The 23745-nt window shown below is 46.9% G+C and overlaps 2 protein-coding genes across 3 annotated transcripts in view; one reads left to right on the top strand and one right to left on the bottom strand.

Annotated features, from left to right (window-relative positions):
• Positions 1–1727, top strand: part of CSF1R (colony stimulating factor 1 receptor) — a 31499-nt gene extending 29772 nt beyond the window's left edge. For both annotated transcript variants that reach the window (XM_052643016.1, XM_052643015.1), the window contains exons 20-21: positions 626–734; positions 818–1727. In XM_052643016.1, coding sequence (XP_052498976.1) covers positions 626–734; positions 818–955 — 247 coding nt within the window. In that variant the 3' untranslated portion in view covers positions 956–1727. The remainder of the gene's footprint in view (positions 1–625; positions 735–817) is intronic.
• A 165-nt stretch (positions 1728–1892) lies between these two features.
• Positions 1893–23745, bottom strand: part of HMGXB3 (HMG-box containing 3) — a 60709-nt gene continuing 38856 nt past the window's right edge. The window contains exons 14-20 of the mRNA XM_052642833.1: positions 13382–13513; positions 12273–12457; positions 8200–8419; positions 6872–7005; positions 6002–6118; positions 4105–4314; positions 1893–3171 (exon numbers count right to left, since the gene is read on the bottom strand). Coding sequence (XP_052498793.1) covers positions 2704–3171; positions 4105–4314; positions 6002–6118; positions 6872–7005; positions 8200–8419; positions 12273–12457; positions 13382–13513 — 1466 coding nt within the window. The 3' untranslated portion in view covers positions 1893–2703. The remainder of the gene's footprint in view (positions 3172–4104; positions 4315–6001; positions 6119–6871; positions 7006–8199; positions 8420–12272; positions 12458–13381; positions 13514–23745) is intronic.

Genomic DNA, 23745 nt, shown 5'->3' with positions numbered 1-23745 from the left:
AGACAGATGATGAATGTTTAATTCGGACTGCCATTATGAGCCCAAGAAGGCTCTTCTCTTTTCTTCTGTCCTGGCTGCCAGCCTCTTGCTCAACACAGCCACCAGCCACTGCAGTCTCTAACCGCCTCCCGACAGCTGGCTCCCTGCCCTCACCACAGCCCTTCTGCAGGCCTGCTGGCCCGTCTCGCCCACTGCGTCTTTCTCCAGCCACTGTCTCTCCACAACTGCTCCCTATGCCGCCCAGGCGCTCCCTGCCAAGGTGGATGCAAACAGCCCACTAACCAGCTCCTCATCCACTTCAGTACCACCACCAAGCAGCCGCTTAAACCTACCTGCAGGCAGCAAGGGTAACCCTTTGTGCCAAGAGCTTGGGCAAAGTAGCATCCTCTTTTTTTCTCAATTTTCAGGCCCATTCTGACAAAAACCCCCCTTTCCCAGGGTTACCGGAAAGATTAGATAAAGCGCACCAAGGACTTCGCACTGGTCTTGTGCTAAGCTCACTTCTGACTCAGTTTCAGGACCTCTGCCAGGCAGGAGTGAGTGTGTGTGTGTGTACACGTACGTGTCTGCACACGTACGTGATGACTCCCAGCCCCACGAGCTGCTTCTTCCTCTCCCGTCTCAGATACAGCATCATGCAGGCCTGCTGGGCCCTGGAGCCGACGCGCAGACCCACCTTCCAGCAGATCTGCTCTCTCCTCCAGGAGCAGGTTCAGGTGGGCAGGAGAGAGCGGGTGAGTGGGGCCAGACTCACGGTGGGCGGCTTGGTTAAAGCTGAGCCTGACCCTGTGGGACTGACCATCCCCTCTGCACCCAGGACTACAGCAATCTGCCGAGCAGTGGCAGCAGCAGCAGTGAGCCGGAGGAGGAGAGCTCCAGCGAGCACCTGACCTGCTGTGAGCAGGGCGACATCGCCCAGCCCCTGCTGCAACCCAACAACTACCAGTTCTGCTGAGGAGGGGGCCACAGGGAAGTACTGCCCTCCCCGCCTCCAAGCTCGCACCTCCTCCGTGGATGGGGCACCACAGGGAGAACACACAGACTCTGCCCTTCGTCTTTTCCCTCAACAGCCTGGCCTAGCCCTGAAACTCAGGAATGGGGGATCTACAGGAGGCTGACGAGAGCCCCACTCCCAGGGCCTGGGCCATCACTGCCAGTCGGGGACTGGGGCTGAGCCCCACCCCACCCCCCCAGTTCTCAAAGCTGTGGCCTCAGCTTCACTGTGCCAACTGGGAGAACACCCAGCTCATTCTTAACCTGTTCCCACTTCTGGGAACCACCTCCCTTCCATCCCTCCTGTTTCAATGGAAATGGACTGATTTGGTGATTGAAGTTCCCAAGAGTTACCCAAACACTGAGACACCAAGGTTCCTTGGGCCCTGGCAGAATGGAGGAGATACCTACTGAGTGGCTCGATGAGAGCAGACAGATGCTTACGGCTGTGCTCAGGCCCTGGGAGCAGGCTGGCTCCTTTGGAAGAACCTAATTAACTGTCCCCTTCTGCCTCTAGGCCTTCTCTCTACAGCCCCATCCCGCCCTGGGTCTGGTACTGCTGCAATGAGCCAGGTGGCAGCTAAAAGCTTGGGAGTGTTCTGTCTGGCCCCCACCATATTAAGGTGGAAGGCAGGGGACCCGTGTGGCTGGCCACACCAAGCAAGCAGCACCCGCTCCAGGTTGACTCATCGTAACTAACAGTTACACTGTGGAATGTCCCTGTCAGCATTAAACTAACCCCATTAACACAACTGGCCTCTGTGTCTTTGTGCCCTGCAGACTTCCAGGGACCTCCTCCGTCCTTCCACGGTGAGTGACCCTCCCCAGCACCTCTGGGGCCCAACCACACTGTACCCCACACAACGAGACTGGAACTGACTCTTGTTGCACCCAAACCGTATAATTTAATAAACTTTATTCTGGTCAGGGAAGAGAGAGGGGGAAAAAGCCATCTATCCCACTCCCCTCTCAATAAATTAAGTAACACGGCCAGTTCCCGTGCCCTAAGCAAACCATGGGCACTTGAGCCAGTCCTGCTGCTTCCTTACGACCCAGTCTGCTTCCCCTTCACAGAAGGGAGTTTTCCTACTGCCGCCGGGTCATGCCATGCTCACGGGCCACTTCCTCTTTGGGGGAGGAAGGAAGCTGCAGCAGCAGTGGCCAGGAGAGGAGGGGTCCTCACAGGTTGAGGCAGAGGAGAGTCCTGGAAGGGAGCACTGGCTCGCCCCTTCAACCCGCTCAGCTGCCCCCAGATGCGGGTGCAGAAGAACAGGACAGAGATGCACGCCTCCTCTGGGAGAATGACGAGCCCTCAGAGCTAAGGAAGGCCCCGAGGCAAAGGCAACAGGCTGCAGGGGAGAAAAACGGCATCCCCGGGCGGGAAGGGCAGCCTCGGCCCAGCCAGGGCCTCCACCCCGACCCGCAGGCGCCCCAGGGAAGCAGCAGTCTCCCTGCCTTCTCTCAGCCTCCCCATCTCTCTAGTGGACACATGGTGCCACCCACGGTGCCTCTGGGTCTAGTAAGGAGCGTCCTGGTGCCTCTCTTGACCGCTGGAAGGCTGAGAACCAAGGACCCCGGGCTCCACCGAGCTCAGGAAATGGAAGCTCTTTGGTCAGTCCCAGCCTCAGAGGCTGGTCCCCTGGATGGATGTGCCTCGGGCAAGGGTCTTGCTATGGCTTGAGACGTGCAGTCCCTGGGCAAGTGCCCGGCTTACTCTGTGGCAGTGGCCCTGTCCTCTTCCTCCCCGTCCTCCTCCGCCTCCGTCTTGATTTGAGCAACCCCAAGGCGGTACAGGGTGTCACGGATGACCACCTCACCAGGCTGGCAGCTCTGCACAATGTCGTGGATCTGCCGGTTGACAATCTCACGGCTGGTGAGGAAGTCCATGAGGCGGTTGTAGAGGTAATAGTGGGTGGCGTTGTCAAAGGCGATGGGCCGCTGGCGGACGCTGTGTGGTTTGCTGTCTGCAAAGGAGGCCAGGATGGCTGCATAAGGTGCCAACTCAGGACACAGGGCCAAGGAGTGGTGTCCGGCGCTGGGGTCGCCAGGGCTGGGCTGTGTGCCTGCGTGGACGATGCGCCGTGTGGCAGTCTTGGTGACTGGGTGCTGGACAGAATGCTCAGCCTCTGTCATGTCCACTGTATAATGCTGGTCCATGAGCTCTGGACAGGACACACTCTAGAAGGGAGATAAAAAGCCATTGTGATGAAGGGAAGGTTAGGGTCCAAGTTGTGAAGGATGGAGTGAAAGCTGTGGGCTCAGCCAGCTCTGTTTCAATCCTCCATTACCACAGGGCAGGCACATCTCTTGGGGTAAGTCCCCCGTTCCTCCTCCCCGGGCCTCCGTTTCCTCATATGACGAGGGGGACATTAACAGGAGCCACCACCCAGAGCAGACGCCCATTACCAGAACTGCTCTTATTCTGTGTCTAATCAATTCTGCCCAGGGTTGCAGGGGAGGTTCCCCCAGAGATTCCGATGTCCTTCTGCAACGCCCCTCACCAACTCATGAGCGAGCAAGGCCCAGGGAGTAATAAGAAAAAGGCAAGTGATGACAATGATGTCCCCTTCCTCCTACCAGTCTAATGTCTTTTCCAGCAAAGGGCATGTGCCTGTGCTAAGAACCAAAGCTTGAGGCAACGCACTAAGACACAGAGGCCAGAGCTCTGCTATTAATCTGCTGTGGGACTCTCAACCGGTCCATTTCGCCCTCGTGGCCTTACTTTCCCCTTTTAGTTAGAGGGAAGAGGCTGATGAGGTGCCTCTAGATCACAACACAATGAATGCCATGCAGCAGATTCAGGCAAAGCCAAAGCAGGGCTGCTCTGGGCCATTAGTATATCCTCGCAGGTGGCAATTTTCTAGGCTCATCTGCAAGGTAATCCCTTTGACTCCCACGATACCTGTGTTTTTACCCTGGGTACACTAAATGACATGCTGTGACCTCACACACAAGGTCAGTAGAGATTTGTGGCATAAATACTGGTTCCAGAGTACTGAGACAAAACAATGGTGGAGAAAAAAAAGATGCTGGATGGTTCACAGAAGACCTGCCCAAAGAACCAGGGGGTGAGGCGTGGTCAGCCTTGTGGGATCCCAGAAGGGAACGTACCACTGGCGGCTCCGTGGGGCTAGAGAAACAGCCCTGATTCCTCCCCCACATCTGGCTGGTCAGCTCTGGGTAGCAGAGGTCAGCACACAGGGCCACGGGTGTGGCCATGTCAACCACGTACACAGGAGGCCAATGGCGGGAAGAGACGAGCAGATCCACGTGGTCAAGGGCGCTCTCACCCCGCACGACATACTTGGAGCCGCAGACCACCTGGTGGAGACAGACGGCACAGCACAGGGTGAGGAAGAATCTGCAGACGGGGGCCTGCTCAGCTCCTCCCAGGATGGTGAACAAGCAGGTTCCATGGCTCAAGTCCTGCCATCCTATAGGAGCCCATGACGTGCCACTTCCCTCCTGCTTCTGTCCCACTTCACTCCCACACAGGAGAAGAGCATCCAAGCCTCAAATGAGGCTGAAACACACACCCCCACCTCCCCAAGACGTTGGCTCCAAACCCCCCTCGATATCGCACCCCTAAACCCCATCTAGTCCGACGGTTCCCAAGCTGCATGGTACCTGCAGCTCAGAGATGGTTAGAAGTGAAAGTTCCTGGGTTTCCCTCCGAATCCACAGAATCAGCCTCTTGCAGTGGAATCTAAACACCTGTATTACAAGCAGCCGCCTACTAGACCCTGAGGAAACTGTCCAGATGGGCACCTCTGGTGAAGGCTACACCTCCACCAGCAGGATCCCCCAAATGCCAGGCTACTGCCGGGCAGCTCTGTGTCTGCTTTCTGTCCACTGTGTCCAATTCTGCCTCTACCTCCCTCCCTCCACAGCAGTGCTGGCTACCGCCTCCAGGTAGTATCACTGGCCCCTCACAGCCCTAAGATTTATAGCACTCACACCCGTGAGTCCTTCTCGTGAGATGGATGCCAGTCACATAACACGATGCTCAGAGCAGGCTCTGACTTGTCAGGGGTTATAAAAAAGGGCTGATGACCTGACTCCCTTTTGATGGCCAGTCCTCTGACCACTCTGAAGGCTTTGTGAAGCTGTCTTCCCCATTCATCACTCACTTTTTCAGGAGGTCTCCTACCCTGGCATCTTCTTTGTTCGGGATGACTGTCACACAGGGTACAACCTTCCCAGAGGTATCCTGGCAGACACCCATCCTGCGCACGCCCTCTACAGATCTAAGGAGCAATCTTCTGAGAACCCAAACCAGACCATTTCCACTCAAGCCATCCAAAGGGCCCCTCACCACTCTTGGAAGAAAATCCAAACCGTTCCTCTGGCCCACCAAGCGCTACAGAATCTGGCCTCCAGTGACCCCTCCCACCCCCCTCCTCCGCTCACTAGGCTCCCCTCTCAGGACTCAGTGACCACACCCCTCCCCCAGCTCACATGGGGCTCTCGGCCTCCTCTGGCTCCCCCACCGGGCAGCAGGCTCCTCTCAGATGCTTTCTATCTCCGATCCTTGTCTCGTTTCTGCAGAGCCGTTGCCACGAGCCATGAAAAAGTCGCTGAGTCATATCCAACTCTTTGCAACCCCACGGACTGTATAGTCCATGGGATTCTTTAGGCCAGAAAATTGGAGTGGGTAGCCGTAGCCTTCTCCAGGGGGTCCTCCCAACCCAGGGATGGAACCTGGGTCACCCGCGTTGCAGGCGGATTCTCTGCCGGCGGAGCCACAGCCATGGTGACTTCGTTCCTCAGTATGAGGGCACTGAGGAGGAGCAAGGGCTTTGCCACTCACCCTCGCACTCTCCACCGCTGATGCAGAGGCCAGCACACAAAAGCGCGTTTAGTACTCACTGGCGATAACCAGGAGGAGCTGTTCCACAGTGGCCCAGCGACCTAAGTGCCAGCTCCAGGATGAGCTGGAGAGAGCAGATCCTCTGTGTGGCTAACTGCCATGAGCAAGTCCACCCCGAGTTCCTCGCCATCCTCTTACCTGGTGGGGGCACACCTTGTAGACTTTGCCCCCTGTGAGATGAGGTGGGGGCTGTCGAGCTCTGGCTCCATTCTGAACAGATTCGTAGAGGGCCAACAAAGAGAAGCAGAGCTGCTCCTAAGCAGAAGAACAAGGTTAAACGGTGGTAAATGCTCAGGGACCAGGCTTGGTCCACAGCAACGAATGCTTGCTCAGGGCGAATGAATCAACTGGTAAGGCCAGAGCAGGCCTTGAAGCCTCGCCAGCCCAACGTCTTGTACCTAAAGGTACAGATGGGAACACCGAGGCCCTTGAAGGACCAGGTCACAGACAGAGCCAGCCACACTGCTCAAGCTGCCAGGCTCTGAAGCCTGGGTTCTCCTACTACTTTTTACAGGGCAGGGAAGGCATCAAAGAGGAGCCAACATTTGGATCTGAACTTAGCACATGGGATTTTTAAGCGCGAAATACATAATATGTGGGTAAAATACACACACATTCATGCATACTCTATGAACGCTACAGCACTTGTTTCCTAAGAGCCTAGAGAGGCGACAAGCAGACACTGCAAACATCATGATGCTGGTATTTTGGTTACTGTCACTTTGCAAATGAGGAGAATAAGGCTCAGTTTATCCAAGGTCACACACAGTCAGTGGGAGAGCCTGGATTCTTGAACCGAGTCTGGACCCACTACCTTCAACAGAGGAACTGCCTGGATGCAAAGGCCTCACATGCAAGGCCTGACCCAGCTGCTGGCTATCTCCCAGGCTCCCCTGCCCGCCAGCACCCTCTGTCCCAAACAAGTACCCAGTCACAGGGATTTGTATTCCTGGTCAGAAAAACTGCCCACCAGAAAGTCCCTGTCCCCAGCACCGCCTCAAGACCCACCTTGGAGTCTTCTGCCCTGAAGGGGATGTCACACTGCCTCAGCAGGCACTGCAGCTCCTCCTCGCTGTAGGAGCCAATCTCCTCAAGCTTACACGCGCCCTCCTGGAGCAGCCGCACCAAGGCACTGCCGTTGCCTGCAAGAGATGTCGAGCTGATGGGAGGTGCTGCTTCAGCCACCAAACACCCTAGGAAGTCATTCACACCTGATGGACAAGCGGGGGGGCTAGTCCACAGTCGAGCAGGCTCTGCCCCAAGCACTGCCTGGCGGCTGAGAGAGGGGATCTCAAGGCAGGCCTTAGGGTGTTCCACAGACGCCTGAGGTCTCTCGGAACCGGCCTTCTGCCTCTAAAGGTCTAGGGGAGATATCCAGCAGAGCACTGGTGCAGAGAGCCCCCCAAATGTCAGCTTTTAACCTTTTAAGGTTTTCAAAACCATGATCTCAGATGGTTACCACACCGCAGTAACAAGAGGAAGAGCACCTCTCATTCTAAAAATGCTCTCGATACGCTACGTTCCTGAACCTGCTGATCAACAGAACTATGTGGGGGCCTTACTTATAAAATCAATTTAGCAGGCCATAGTAGAGCTGGACACGACTGAAGTGACTTAGCAGCAGCAGCCAGGATTTTAAAAATGAAATAAAACAGCATTTGTTAAGGAAAAGGACGGTTTTATGAAAGTTGTGTTACTTACAGACACATACACATGTGCTACTTAAAAGAGCAGCACACTGAGGAACAATGTAGAACCTACTGCTTAAACAAGAAACTCCACTATCAGCTCAATTAACCGTCACAACATCATGGCCCTCTGTAGACAAAACAACAGAGGCTAGGGCAATGAAGAGATGCGGCAGAGGCCACAAGGCTACTAAGTGGCACAGCTAGGAATCAAACCCAGGTTGTCGGAAACCGACGTTCTCAAAGGAGCCACCTGAGGGCTTCTCAACATATAAGCACAGACTACCTGCAAACCCACCTGAAAGACCTGTTGAGCAAGCCTGCCTCCCCCTACATCTGTTGATGAGAATCTGGGTTGCAGCCCTGACCTCAGCATTTTTCAGAGGGTTCCCACTGTTCAGTGCAGGGCATGCCAGAAGGCTACCAAGTTCTGTGGGTCGGTCCTAGACAATGTGGCTGACAGCTCTTCAAAACTCTGCACATGACTTGATTCTCCAGGGGATTTTGTCACAGGTTGTCACTATCTTTCCAGAAAGCTCTCTGGGTGGCCTTGGCCCCCTCTCTACCACTCATGCTGTCTGGCTACAAACAACCTTCCAGACTCCACAGGACCGTGCCCTGACCCCAGGCACCAGCAGGTGGCCTCACCAGGTACTGGCTGCACGTCCAGGCTCTTGTCTTTCTCGGTGTTGACGACCACAGCTCCTCTCATGAGTGGTGGGAAGAAGGGGGCAATGACGGAGGCATCAAACCTGGTGATGGGGATGCTGGCGGGGAAGGCCACCTGCTCAATCACCTCTGTCTCCATTGTGGCCCAGAAGTCCTCCACGTTGACCTCATTAGATGCCAGGAAGTCAGGCCAGGTGAACTAAAAGGTCAAACAAAAACAGTCAAAACATATGAGTCACACAACATTAGCAACACAACACACAACAGCCTACCGTCTCAACACAGGCTGAGCAGGGGGAGGGAGAGCGAGAGCCATGTCCTGCTGGGATACCCTCAAATTTAACATCTTAGTGTCTTGCCTCACTGCTCCATCCCACACCACTGTGTTCCCCAAGACTTAAGTTCCCTTTGGATCTCTGCCTGTCATTTTCGCTGCTTCGCCAGGAGAGGTTAGCTACCAGCCTATCATGTGCCAGACACTGGCTAATTAACTACTACTATACAAGTCAGAGGGGGCCTGAGGTAAGACGAGACCACCCAAGTGAGGGACAGAATGAGAATGTGAACAAAAGATCTAGTGCCAAACCCTTAATCCCTATGCCTGGCTTGCAGGTATCATGAGAGTAAAATTTAGTGGCACTTGCCCACTTTTAAGGCCCTGTTGTTTCCTCCCTCCCCACGAAGGTCCTCCCGACATGCAGTGATCTCCTCTACGTGCAGCACGTACCATCCACTGTAGACATCTAGCCTTGTGCTATTCAATTCTCCTTCTGTGAGCCCTCTGACGTGACCCCAAAGTAAGACCCTGATCCTAGTACCTCATCAGAGTCATTTGTGTTCCTCAGCAATGCTGATACCTGGGCTCCATCTCAACCTGGATGAACTAAATCCCTAAGTTTGCATTTTTAAAAGTGTCCCTAGGTGAGTGGTTCTCAAGGTGTGATCCCTGGATCAGTGGCAAGAGCACCACATGGGAACTTGTTGAAAATGCAAATGTTCGGCCCACTCCCCACGCACTGAAGCAGAAATCCTGGGGCTGGGACCAGCAAGCCTCACAGCAGGAAGTTTGCAAACCGCGGTCCACTGTAATTCTTAGGACCACAAAATCTGAGAACCACCGCTCCACATGTGGACAGTCCAGATGGTTCTCCTCTACACAGTCCCCAAGGGGAGGGGTCAACTCTACAATTGCCTCATGGACAACTGCATATTTGTTTTGTTTTATACCTTCCTATTTTAGTTCACAGACTTTAGAACACCCCCATCCCATTCTCCTCATATGCACTATCCAACTTTGCATCCCACATGCAAAAGGGAGAAAACTAAGTCCTGGTCTCTAGAAAGAAACAGCCGGAAACCCTGAAAAGAAGAGACACACATATGGAAAGTGAAGGCAGCGCGACTCCATTCCGTGAGGAAGGAGCTTTGGTCGGGCCAGGGCAGGTGCCAAGGAGGACGAGGACACACGAGCTTTGCAGGAAGGTGGACTTCTCTCTACTCTGGAGCAAAAAGTCAAGCAGTCTGTGACCACATGTGTTTCCAAAACTGGAGTTCAGGGTCCCAGGAAGTGCTGGTGAATATGGCTGTGCTTAAGAGCTCAGACTCTACAGTTAAGGAGCCAGATCAAGGCCAGGTCTCAGCACCACCCCTTCCCGGCTGGATGAGCTTGGAAGGGCTTCAGTCCCTTCATCTACAAAAATCTCACCGGGCTGAGAAGTCAGTTAGAAAGTAAAGCACTGAGGACAGAGTAAGAACCTGACCTATGTGATAAAATGCTCAACAAATCATAGCTGCATTACTAGTAACATTTCCACCAGACAAGCAGATTTGAATGAGTCTGGCAAGAGCCACTTTGGCGATAGTAACACAAAAGCAATTCATTTTGCCTACAAGGAACACTCAGAAGGCTCCAGAAGTATTATGCCAGTTTTCATATATCTTATTATACACCACCCCCCTAAAAATAGAACTATTTGATCATATACATACTTTTTTTTTAATTGAGAAGAAAAAGAAGAATATGCATTAAATCACTAATACACTCAGCTGGTCAGGCGAAAACACACCAGGGCTTTTCTTCAGAGGTCCTGAACCATGCCCAGTGGAGTGAGCTACACCTCTAGTGCACAAAGACTCACACGGCAGAGTTCAGAGGTGGAAAGCCTGCACCCACTTGCGACTACCAGCACACTCACTGGGCACCCCAACCCTGTGCAGGCAGACCAGCCCTCTCAGCACGATGATAGGGAGCGCTTTAAAAAATTCCCAACACCAGGTTAAAGAATTTTCTCTATTAGTCTCAATTTGCAACAAGTTTTATCACAAACGGGTGCTGAACAAAAATGAAAGCCTTTTTAAGACATCCAATGAAATAATCATATGAGTTTTCTCCTCTAAACTGTTAAGTATTCAACTACATTAGGATATTTTCTAATGTTGACATAATCCTCCTTTCCTGGGATAAACTTAAAGTCATGATTTTACTTTACACGTTGTTAGATTTGTACTCATTACTCTACTCATTATTAGATTTGCCATTATCTTATTCAGGACTTTGGTATTGATATTCCTGTGTACCATCAGCCCAAATATTCATCTGGTATTAAATGTTTGGTTTTGTTTTCAGTTATATGGCCTTATGTCTTATGGAAATAAATCCACTTTTGCAATTCTTCTATGACTGGAATCTTATTTCTTGGATCTTTGTTAAAATTAATATATTAAGTCATTTGAATTTGTTGTTATCTTTGTGTGACATTTTTCAGTTAAGAACCTAAGTCAGGTCTTCCCTGTTGGCTCAGTGGTAAAAAATGTGCCTGCCTGCCAGTGCAGGGGAGACAGGTTCAGTCCATGGCCTGGGAAGATCCCACACGCGCGGAGTAACTAAGCCTGTGCGCCACAACTACTGAGCCTGTGCTCTAGAGCCCGGGAGCTGCGCCCACTGAGCCCGCAGGCCCTAGAGCCTGTGCTCTGAACAAGAGATGCGACCGGTCCTCACTCACTCAGTCATGTCCAGCTCTCTGAAACCCCATGAGCTGTAGTCCACTAGGCTCCTCTGTCCATGGGACTGTCTGGGCAAGAGTACTGGAGTGGGTTGCCATTTCCTCCTCCAGGGGATCTTCTCCACCTAGGAACTGAACCCGCATCTCCCGAGGCTCCTGCATTGCGGGTAGATTCTTTATCACTGAGCCGCCGGGGAAGCCCACACAAGAGAAGTCACTGCACTGCAACTACAGAGCAGCCCCTGCCGCCGCAACTAGAGAGAGAGCCTGCACATCAACAAAGACCCAGCACAACCACAACAAACAAAATTACACACACATATATTCAGACGGGCCACTCTTTCTCAAAACCCTTCACTGGCTCTCCATTTCACTCAGCAAAAGTCCTTACAATGGCCTGGGCTGCCCAAAGCCTCTCAAATCTCACATATCCTACCTCTCTCTCCCCTGCTCACAAAGAGCCAGCCACATCGGCCTCCTTCCTCAACCATGCCCAGCAAGCCCACCTCCGACTCTGTTCTCGCTGCTCCCTCTGCCTGCTGAAATCTACATGGGCTTCAGAGCTCTATTCTGATGCCCCTCTATCAGAGAGGACTTCCCCGATCACCCTCTATAAAGCAAGAACCCCTTCCTTCCTGCCACACTGCTCTCATCTCCTACTGTGCCTTATCGTTACTATGTTACTTTTAACTAATATATATATAAATAGTATATTAATATGCACAATTATTAATGTTTGTTTCCTATCTGTGTCCTCATATCAGAAAGGGAGCTCCATAAGCACAGAAACTCCACGGGTTTAACTGTCATTTCCCAAATGTCTAAAAAGTACACCTAGTTCACGTTTAATAAATTAGTTGAGTAAGTAACAAATGCCTCCATTTCCATCTAGCCTTTCTTAGATGAAAACGTGGGCAGTGGCAGGAAAAGGCTCCTCGCCTTACTCTGGAAAGAGCCAGAGCATCTGCTCCAGGGACCTCATGCAGGAAGACGGCTGCCTAAGTGTAAGGAAGCTCTAACAGTGGCCCGTGGAGGCCAAGGGGCACTCACTTCCACACTCTTTAGTGCCAGCACATTGTTCTCACTCCTCTGCGCAACTTCCACTTTGGGGGCCACTCCACAGATGCCACAGATCATGTCATTGTAGTCTCGGACAGTGAGGCACTCGAAAGCCCAGTAGCCATTGCATAGCAGCTCCTGCAACTGGCTCAGCTCCTCCGAGGTAAGAGTCTTCTCTGGAAGGAAAGCAAGAACTCTGAGAAGTTCACAGAAAAAGATCTGGAGGCCACGGGGGATGAGCAATGGCCAGGAAGAACAGCAATTCTCTAAGAATGCTTCTCTCCTAAGAACACCTAAGAGGTGCTGTATTAACCACTGGAGTGTCAAGCACCTGGGCCTTTAGGTGTTCAGGCAGCAACTCAAAGGGCAACTGCCATCAGAGTACTGATGGGTGTACCCAGCACCCACTGGGACCCAGATGCTGTGCTGAGAGCTTTGAATACATTCTCTCATTTAACTCACATCTTTATGAACCAAGAGCAGTTATTATCTTCACTGTGTAACTTAAAAAAGCTGAGATTATAAAGAATAACTCACTGAAACCCACATTGCCACTAAGTAGCAGAGGCCAGAGTCAAACACAGACCATCTGACCCTACGACCTTTGCTCTACTCCATCTCACCTCACAGCAAGGAAGGGACAGGGGGCTGGATTCTATAGGAATGAATGGAGAAGCATAAACAGAAAGAAATGAGGGAAGCAAGGGGAGAAATCATTTCTAATAATAAAGAGTATGGTGCCCATGCTCAGGTCTCAGTGTGAGCTTTGGAAATGGGGGCAGATCTCCAGAAACTGTGTATTCAGAGTGAACTTGATTAGCATGTACTAAGGCCAAGTCTATCTATGACCAAAGAATGAGCTTCTATAAAGTCTGTTCAACCTTGTGCTGAAAGCTGCTGGACCCGTGGGAAGACTCATGTTTTCCAAAGTTAATTCAGCATTTGTAAAATTCAAGAGAAGGACTGTGTTAGGAAGTCAATGTCTCCTTTTCAAAATATCAGACTCTCCTCCAGATAATTTTTTCAATAGAAGTCCATCACTGAAAATTCCCAGGGAGTCTAGGACTAACCTTGGGAAAAGGGAGGAAGCCAACCTTTACCTGTCTGCTCCTGTACTGACTTCAGAAGAGTGCTGATGGACACTCTGGGGTCCTCTCCCAGCTTGATCTGGTTTCGGATTGCAAAAAGCAAGTCCAGGCTCACTAGCAGCTTATTTCCCACATTAAAGAGACCTGCAGATTAAAAAGTGGCAACAGAGAAATTCACTGTTAACAACATCCACAATGGCAAAAAACTGGAAACTAACTAGGTGCCCATCAATGGGGAACATTAAAAAAATAAAACAAGGTACATTCATAAAATGCAAAGCTAGAGGTCACCTGCAAGTTGGTAACCGATAAGCAGCTGTGAAGGAAACTGTTTAACTGGATTCCATTGTACCCGGAGCACTACATGTACTTCGTAGCATGCAGGGGTTGCTCAGAAAAACTGTATGGAAGATGGCAGAGTAGAAAGACGTGGCTCACCTCTTCTTATGAAGACACCAAAATCCCAACTAACTACCAAAAGAAACGTTGAAACCTATCAGAAAAAACATCCAACATCCAAAGACAAAGTAGAAGTCACAACAAGATGGGAGAGGGGAGCAATTGCTATAAAATCAAATCCCAAATCCATCAGAAGATTGACCCACAACTGGAAAGTAATTCTATCACAGAGGTTCTCCCACAGGAATGAAGTACTGAGCCCCACGTCAGGCTCTCCAGCCTGGCAGTCTGGCAATGAGAGGAGCAGCCCCAGGAGCACCTGGCTTTGAAGGTAGTTGGGATTGATGGCACGAATTCCACAGGAGTGGGGGAAACAGAAACCATTCTTATAGGGCTCACACAAGGTCCTGTGTGCATCAGGACCAGGGGAAAAAGTAGTGACCTCTAAGATACTAGAGGGGCTTCCCTGGTGGCTCAGACAGTAAAGAATCTGACTGCAATGCTAGAAACCCAGGTTTGATCCCTGGGTTGGGAAGATCCCTTGGAGAAGGGAATGGCTACCCACTACAATATTCTTGCCTGACAAAATCTCATGGACAGAGCTGCCTGGCGGTCCACAGTCAAGGCTGTGTATTGTCACCCTGCTTATTTAACTTACATGCAGAGTGCATCATATGTTATGTACTCTGCCCAGCCTGAAATGCCAGGCTGGATGAAGCACAAGCTGAAATCAAGATTGCCAGGAGAAATATCAGTAACCTCAGATATGCAGATGATACCACTCTTATGGCAGAAAGTGAAGAGGAATTAAACAGCCTCTTGATGAAAGTGAAAGAGGAGAGTGAAAAAGCTGGCTTAAAACTCAGCATTCAAAAACGAAGATCATGGCATCTGGTTCCATCATTTCATGGCAAACAGATGGGGAAAAGCAGAAACAGCAACAGATTTCATTTTTGTGGGCTCCAAAATCACTGTGGATGGTGATGGCAGGCACAAAATTAAAAGATGCTTGCTCCTTAGAAAAAAAGTGTCAAACCTAGACAGCATATTAAAAAGCAGACACATTACTTTGCCAACAAAGGTTCATATAGTCAAAGCTATGGTTTTTCCAGTAGTCATGTATGGATGGGAGAGTTGGACTATAAAGAAAGCTGAGTGCTGGAGAATTGATGCTTTCGAACTGTGGTGCTGGAGAAGTCCCCTGAACAGCAAGGAGATCAAACCAGTCAATCCTAAAGGAAATCAATCCTGATACTCACTGAAAGGACTAATGCTGAAGCTCTAATACTTTGGCCACCTGACACAAAGAGCTGACACAATAGAAAAGACCCTGATGCTGGGAAAGATTGAGGGCAGGAGGAGAAGGGTGTGATAGAGGATGAGATGGATGGATGGCATCACTGACTCAATGGACAGGAGTTTGAGTGAACTCAGGGAGATAGTGAAGGACACAGAAGTCTGTGGTGCTGCATTTCATGGGGATCGCAGCGAGTAGGACACAACTTAACAACCAAACAACATGACCCAGCAGTCCCAGTCCTGGGCATATTGTTGTTGTAGTGAAGAGGCTCTTTAGTTCCTCTTCACTTTCTGCCATAAGGGTGGTGTCATTTGCGTATCTGACATTATTGTTATTTTTCCCAGCAATCTTGATTCCAGCTTGTGATTCATCTGGCTCAGTATTTCACGTAACATACTCTGCATGTAAGTTCAACAACAACAATATACCTAGGCATACACTTGGAGAAAACCATGGTTCAAAAGGATATGTGCACGCCAACCTTCACTGCAGCACTTCCAAGACCTGGAAGCAACCTAAATGTACATCAACAGATGAATGACTAACATGCGGTACATATGTACAATGGAATACTACTAAGCCATTAAAAAGAATGGACAAGGACTTTCTTGGCGGTCCAGTGGTTGAGAATTTGTTTGTCAATACAAGAGACACAAGTTTAATCTTTGGTCTGAGAAGATTCCACATGCCACAGGGCAACGAAGCACTCATGCCACCAACCACTGAAGCTTGCATGCCCTAGAGACCATGCCCCACAACAAGAGAAGCCACCATGATGAGATGCCCGAGCACAACAGAAAGGGGCACCACTCACTGCAACTAGAGAAAGCCCACATGCAGTAACGAGGACCCAGTGCAGCCAAAAAAATACCAAAAAACACAAAATATGCCATTTGCAGTAACATGGATGGACCTGAAGATTATCATGTATGTGAAGTAAGCCAGACAAAAAAGTAAACATCAAGATATTGCTTCTATGTGGAATAAAAAAAAATGTTAAAAATGAACTTATTTATTAATATAAAACAGAAACAGACTCAGAGACTTAGCAAATGAACTTGTGGTTATTACCAAAGAGGAAAGGAGTGAGGGGAGGGATAAATAGGGAGTTTGGGATTGATATATACACACTACTATATTTAAAACACATAACCGGGACTTCCCTGGTGGCCCAGTGGCTAAGAATCTGCCTTGCAATGCTGGGGCCAAGAGTCCAATCCCTGCTTCGGGAACTGAGATCCAACACGTCATACAACAACTAAGCCCACGTGCCACAACTACTGAACTGCGCCACAAGTGGAGTCCACACACTACAGTGAAAGACCCCTCCCAAAACAATGATGGTGCCACAGGCCACAAGCAAGGCTCGGCACAGCCAGGAAATATGCATGTTTGAAAAAACAGACTAGATAACCAACACACACCTACTGGCGGCACAGGGCGCTCTGCTCAATACTCGTGAGAACCTAAATGGAAAAAGGACTGACATCTGCGTGCGCATGGCTGGATCACTCTGCTGAACACCCAGAACTAACACAGTCTAATCAACTATCTGCTGCTGTTTAGTTGCTGAGCCATGCCCAACTCTCCCGTCCACAGTCTGTAGCCTGCCAGGCTCCTCTGCCCATGGGACTTCCCAGGCAAGAATGCTGGAGTGGGTTGCCATTTCCTTCTCCAGACAATCTTCCAGACCCAGGTATGGAACCAGCGCCTCCAGCATTGGCAAACTATATTCCAATATAAAATAAAAATTAAACAAACAAGAAACAAACATGAAATATCGCCTTACCACCCAATTCAGTCCTTATCACCAAAAGGATTACCATTCCTCCACCTCTCACAGTTATACCATGAGGAAAGGCCAGGAGCATCTTTTAGCCCAGGGATATATAGGTAATATAAAAAAGGCTAATAACATCACCCCTATGTCAAATCCTGGGACCAAAGACCCAGAATAATTTAAATGCAGCTAATTTATGATGAATAAAAGAGGGTGGTTTTACATGCGCACAAAATGAACAAAAGCAAATTTTGGCATGTGATTCCCAATAATGAACGGTATAGAGGAGAGGGAAAGACCTTTTTAAACATGATACCAAAGGCTGAGACCACAAATGAGAGGGTCCAAGTTCTGATCACATAAAAACTTGAGGAGAAAAAAAAAGAAACACTACACACACAAAAATCCAACTCTCATGTCCAAAAGAATCAAATTTAAAAGACAACTAATAAACTGGTGAAAAACTCCATCAACAAAACAACCACAAAGAATGAAAATGTTTACAAAAGAAATTCATGAAAGAGATTGAAAAACACAGAAAACATATAATCTTCCCAGCTGTCAAAGAAATACAACAGGAGGAGAGTGATCAAGATGGTAGGACAGCAGGGCATGGAGCTTACCTCCTCCTACAAATAATCAAAAATACATCTACAAATGGAACAACTCACGCAGAACATCTAAACACCGCAGGAGATCTGAGACTTCCAAAAGGGCAAGAAAAACTCCATATAACCAGGGAGAACAAAAGGGCGGGGGTGGGGGGGGTGGGGAAGAAGGAGGGAAATCAGGATGTGACCTGTGCCCCAGGGAGGGAGATGTGAGAGAGGAAAGGTTCCTGCACCTTGCGAAGTCCCAGCACTGGTGGGGAAACCAGCCTGGAACCAGGAGGAACTTAGATGCCTCAAGGGGAAAGCACAGCAGCCAGTGTGAGGAAGGCAAATCGGAGACTGACTTTGCACAGGTGGTCAGTATGGCCTCCCTGCACTCTCCTGTCTGAGATGTTAATCCACCCGTGCAGGCAGTGGGTGGGTGCTGAAGCTCAGACTTCAGAGATCACATCTGGGAAGAAGAGTGGGGTTGGCTGCATGGAGACAGTCTGAAGGGGCTGGAGTATGGTAACTGACTGTGTACATGAAAGAAGCCTGGGCCTCCCAGTGAGGCGAGAGACCACTGTTGGGGGGGTACACAAGGAGAGGGGCAGGAGTACCACAGGGGCGCTTCTTTCCCCACACATGCTATCAGACAACAGGACACTCTATGCAAGCTCCAGGAGCCAGCATGAGCTGCCGCTGCCATCACAAGCTCCAGAGGCACGCAGGCCGCCCCTACTGCTAAGACATGCATGAGCAGGCACCAATCACTGGCCCTGCTGGCATGCAGCCCCAGAAGCACACGTAGGCCACTATACCTTAATACTCCCTATCATAAGGATGATGGCAAGCATGGGCTAAGGAGAGAGGTGACAAGCATACAAACTAATAGCAACAAAAATATTAAACCCATACAGGCTTATACAAGGATGCTCCCACATACAGTGTTCCAAGACTATGGCAGATAATTGTTTCTCCTAAACTCATACAGTAAGAGAAAGATAAGTAAAATGAACAAGCATAGGAACCATTCCCAGTTGAAAGACCAAGAGAATCCCCCCGAAGGAACAAACAGTAAAAGATGCTTTCCATCTGAAATTGACTTCAAAAAAGAATAAAAATTCTGAAGGAATTAACAGAAAGGCCATCGACAGAAACACAGATTACTGTAAAAAGGAACTAGAAACTATAAGGAGCAGCCAAGGAAAGTTAGAAAATTCATTTGCTGAGACAAAAGATGAGCTAAAGGCAATGAACAGCAGAATGGAAAATGCAGAAGAGTGAGTAAGTGATCTGGAAGACAGAATAATGGAAATCATCCAGTCAGAACAGGAGACAGGGGGGAAATAGAAAAGTGTGAAAGCAATATAAGATACCTATGGGATCATCTAAAACATGCTAACCTATGCCTAATAGGGATTCCAGAAGGGAAAAGATTGAAAATGTATTTGAATAAATTATGGTTAAAAACTTTCCAAACCTAAAGGAAGAAACATAACCAGATACAAGAAGCAGAAGGTCCCAAACAAGATGAACCCAAACACACCTATGCCAAGACAATAGAAATGGCAGGGAGGGAAGGGACATGGGCGTACCTATGGCTGATTCTTGTTGATGTTTGACAGAAAACAACAAAATTCTGTAAAGCAAGTATCTTTCAATTGAAAAACTGGCCAAAAAAAAAAAAAAAAGGGCAAAGGTTAGAGGATTCTAAAGGCAGCAAGAAAGCAACCAAGTTAATCCCAATGGAATCCTCCCCATAAGGCAGACTTCTTTACAGGAACTCTGAAGGTGTGAAAGTGAAAGTGAAAGTCGCTCAGTTGTGTCCGACTTCATCGTCAATACAGTCCATGAAGTTCTCCAGGCCAGAATACTGGAGTGGGTGGCCTTTCCCTTCTCCAGGGGATCTTCCCGACCCAGGGGTAGAACCCAGGTCTCCCACACTGTAGGCGGATTCTTCACCAGCTGAGCCACAAGGGAAGCCCTAGGGAGTGGCAAAATACATTCAAAGCAACCTAGAATATAAAACCCAGCAACATTATTTCTTAGAATAGGAGAATAAGAATTTCTCAGACAAATACCAAAAGAATATAGCAATACTAAACCTACCATAAAAGAAATATTGAAAGATCCTCTCTAAATAGAAAAGCAAGAAGTACAGAAAAAAAGGATGTCACAATGGGAAAGCAAACCACAAAAAAATCCATTTGTGAAAGTGAAGATAAACACAAGGAACAGCAAAAGAATAAACAAGAAGATGTAAAATAAAATGTGGAGGAGAGGAGTAAAAACATTTAGATTCTCTCTCTCTTTTTTTAAAAGAATGTGTTTGAGCCAATATGACTATCAGTCTAAAGCAAGTAGATATAGGAAGGGGTTAATATACTTGAAAAACACAGTGACCACAAATCAAAAGCATACAAAAGATTCACAAAAAACAGAGAACACAAGCATAGACAAAAGGAAATCATCAAGCCACAAAATATATGATAAAAAGGAACAAAGAAGAAACATAGAGCCAATAGGAAAACAGGGTTTAAAATGGCAATAAATACATATTTTATCAATAATTACCTTAAGTGTCAATGAACTACATGCTTCAATCAAAACACAAGGTGGTAGATTAGATTAAAAAACAAGAGCCTACAACATATTACCTGTAAGACCCACTTTAAGGCAAAGCATATACACAGATTTAATGTTAAGGGATGGGAAAAGATATTTCATGCAAACAGAAATGACAAGAAAGCAGGGGGTTGCATACTCCTACCAGATAAAACAGGCTTTGAAACAAAGGCCATAAAGAAAGCTAGACCTTACATAATGATAAAAAGGGTCATACAAGAAGAGGATATTACATCCATTAACATATATGAACCCTCTAAAGGAGCACCTAATTATATAAAGCAAACATTAACAGACATAAAAGGAGAAACTTACAGAAATACAATAATAGCAGGAAACTTTTAACACCCCATTCACATCAATGGACAGATCTTCTAGACAGAAAATCAGCAAGAAAACAGAAATCCAAAATGATACAACAATCATTAGACTCAATTATTTCAGGATATTACATTAAAAAAAAAAAAACAAGAACACACATTCTTTTCAAGTGTACATGGAACATTCTCTAGGACTGACCACATACTAGGGCACAAAACAAACCTCAACAAATTTAAGAGTATAAAAATTACTTCAAACAATCTTCTCTTCTCTAATCTACAATAGAATGAAACTAGAAAGCAACCACAGGAAAACAAATGAGAAAAAAAAATTACATGGAGAATGAAAGCATTTTACTAAAAATAATGGATCAATAAGTAAATAAAAAGAAAAATTAAAAATACCTTGAGACAAGCAACAATGAAAACACAATCATACAAAATCTATCGGATGGAGCAAAAAAAGTTCTTAGAGCTAGGAAAGCTCACAGCTATACAGCCCTTCCTCAAAAAACAAGAAAAATCTCAAATAAGCAACCTAAATTACCACCTAAAAGACTCAGAAAAAGAAGAGCAAGCAAAGCCTAAACTCACCAAAAGGAAGGAATTAATAAAAGATGAGAGAAGAAATAAAACAGATTAAATAATAGAATGAAATCAATAAAATCAAGTGCTGGTTCTTTGAAAGGGTAAACAAAATTGCCAAACTTCTGGCCAGGCTCACCAAGAAGAGAAAGAACCCAGATAAACAAAATAAGAAATGAAGAAGAAAAAATAGCAACTGATACTGATGAAATACAAAAACCACAACAGAATCCTACAAACAGTTATATACCAACAAATTTGACAAAATAGAAGAAATGGACAAATTTCTAGAAACATACAGTTCACCAAAACTGAATTAAGAAGAAATCCATAATTTGAACAGATTGATTACTAGAACTGAAATAGACTATGAAGGGAAAACAAAAACAAAAACAAAAAACTCTCTACAAACTAAAGTCCAGGATCAGATGGCTCCACAGGCAAACAATACCAAACATATAAAGAAGAACTTTTACTGACTCTTCTCAAACTCTGAAGCAGAGGCAACACTCCCAGAGATATTATATGAAGCCACCACCACCCTGATACCAAAACCAAACAAAGGCTAACGCCAAGAAAGGAAAACTGTCGGTCAATATCCATGATGAATATAGATGCAACAAATCTCAACAAAAACACTAACAAACCAAATCCAGCAATACATAAAAAAGATCATATACCATGACCAAGGGGGTTCATTCCAAATTCACAAGGATGGTTCAATATACACAAATTAATTAATATGCTACACCACATCAGCAAAAAGAGAAAAAACACGTAATCATCTCAACAGATGTGGAAAACACATTTGACAAAATTCAACATCCATTCATGATTTTAAAAAAAGAACTCAACAAAATGCATATAAATGGAACATATCTCAACATAATAAAAGCTATTTATGATAAACCCACAAACAATATAATACCCAACAATGAAAAGCTGGAAGCATTCCCACTAAAATGTGGAACAAGACAAGGAAGCCCACTCTCACCACTTCTATTCAACATAGTATTGGAAGTCCTAGCCACAGCAACCAGACAAGAAATAAAAGGTATCTAAATTGGAAGGGAAGAGGTAAAACTGTCATCACTATATGCAGATGACACGATGCTATACATAGAAAACTCTGAAGACTCCACACAAAAACATTTAGAATTGATAAGTGAATTAAGCAAGGCAGCAAGATACAAGACTAACCCACAGAAACTGGTTGCAGTTCTTTACACTAACAGTGAAGTAGCAGAAAGGTAATGTAAAAAAAATAACACCTTTAAAAACCACACTCCCCCAAAAATAAATAAAATACTTAAGAATACTTTCACCTAAGGAGGTGAAAGACTTCTACACTGAGAATTATAAAATATGAATAAAGGAAACTGAAAATGATTCAAAGAAACGGAATGATATCCCATGCTCTTGGGTTGGAAGAATTATTATTAAAATGGCAACTATCCAAAGCAATCTACATATTTAATGTGATCTCTATCGAATTACTCAGGATATTTTTCACTAAAACAAATAATCCTAAGATCTATATGGGACAATGAAAGACCTTGAGGGAAAATAACAAAGCAGGAGGCACAACCCTTCCAGACTTCAGACAATACCCCAAAGCTACAGTAATCAAAACCGTGGTATTGGTACAAAAACAGACATACAGATCAATGTAACAGAATAGAGAGCCCAGAAATAAACCCACATACCTATGGTCAAGGGAGGCAAGAATATAAAATGGGAAAAATCTTCAGCCAAGTGGTGTTGGGAAAGTTGGACAGCTGCATGTAAATCAATGAAGTTAGAACACACTCTCATGCCATGCACAAAAATAAACTCAAAGTGGCTTACAGAGTTAAATATAAGACATTATAAAACTCCTAGAAGAGATCACAGGCAAAACATTCTCTGACAGAAATTGTACCAGAGTTTTCTTAGGTCAGTTGCCAGGGCAATAAAAATGAAAACAAAAGTAAACAAATGGGATTTAGTCAAATTTACAAGCTTTTGCACAGTAAAGGAAACCACAAACAAAAGGAAAAGACAACCTATGAAACGGGAGAAAATATCTGTGAACAATGTAACCAACAAGGGCTTACTCTCAAAGACATACAAACAGCTCATGTAGCTCAACAACAACAACAAACTAAACCACCCAACTGAAAAATAAGCAGAAGACCAAAATAGACATTTACCAAAGGTGACATGCAGATGGCCAATAGGTACATGAAAAGATGCTCAACATCATTATTAGAGAAATGCAAATCAAAACAATGAGGTACCAACTCACATCAGTCAGAATAGCCATCATTAAAAAGTCTACAGATACAGAATGAAAGATCAAAAAAAAAGAAAGGAAAAAAAAAGGGTTATATACAGTAAAAGCTGGAGACAGTGTGGAGAAAAGGGAACCACCCCCTCCACTGATAGAATGTAAATTGGTGTAGCCACTATGGAAAACTAAAAATAGAACTGCCATATAATCCAGCAATCCCACTTCTGGGCATGTAACCAGAGGAAAACATGGTGCGAAAGAATACACGTACCCCCGCAGCAGCAGTATTCACAACAGCCAGGACATGAAAACAACTGAAACAGCCGGCAGAAGGATGGACAAAGAAGAAGGATGGATACACACACACACACACACACACACACACACACACACAATACTACTCAGCCATAAAAAAGAACAAAATAATGCCATCTGCAGCAATAAGGATGCGACAAGAGTGGAGTAAGTCAGAAAGAGAAAGACAAACACCATACGGTATCAC

Source organism: Budorcas taxicolor, chromosome 7, assembly GCF_023091745.1.
Source record: "Budorcas taxicolor isolate Tak-1 chromosome 7, Takin1.1, whole genome shotgun sequence".
In the NCBI taxonomy this organism is placed as follows: domain Eukaryota; kingdom Metazoa; phylum Chordata; class Mammalia; order Artiodactyla; family Bovidae; genus Budorcas; species Budorcas taxicolor.
The sequence above is the reverse complement of the archived record's forward strand: the minus strand, read 5'-3'. Positions and strand labels throughout refer to the sequence as shown.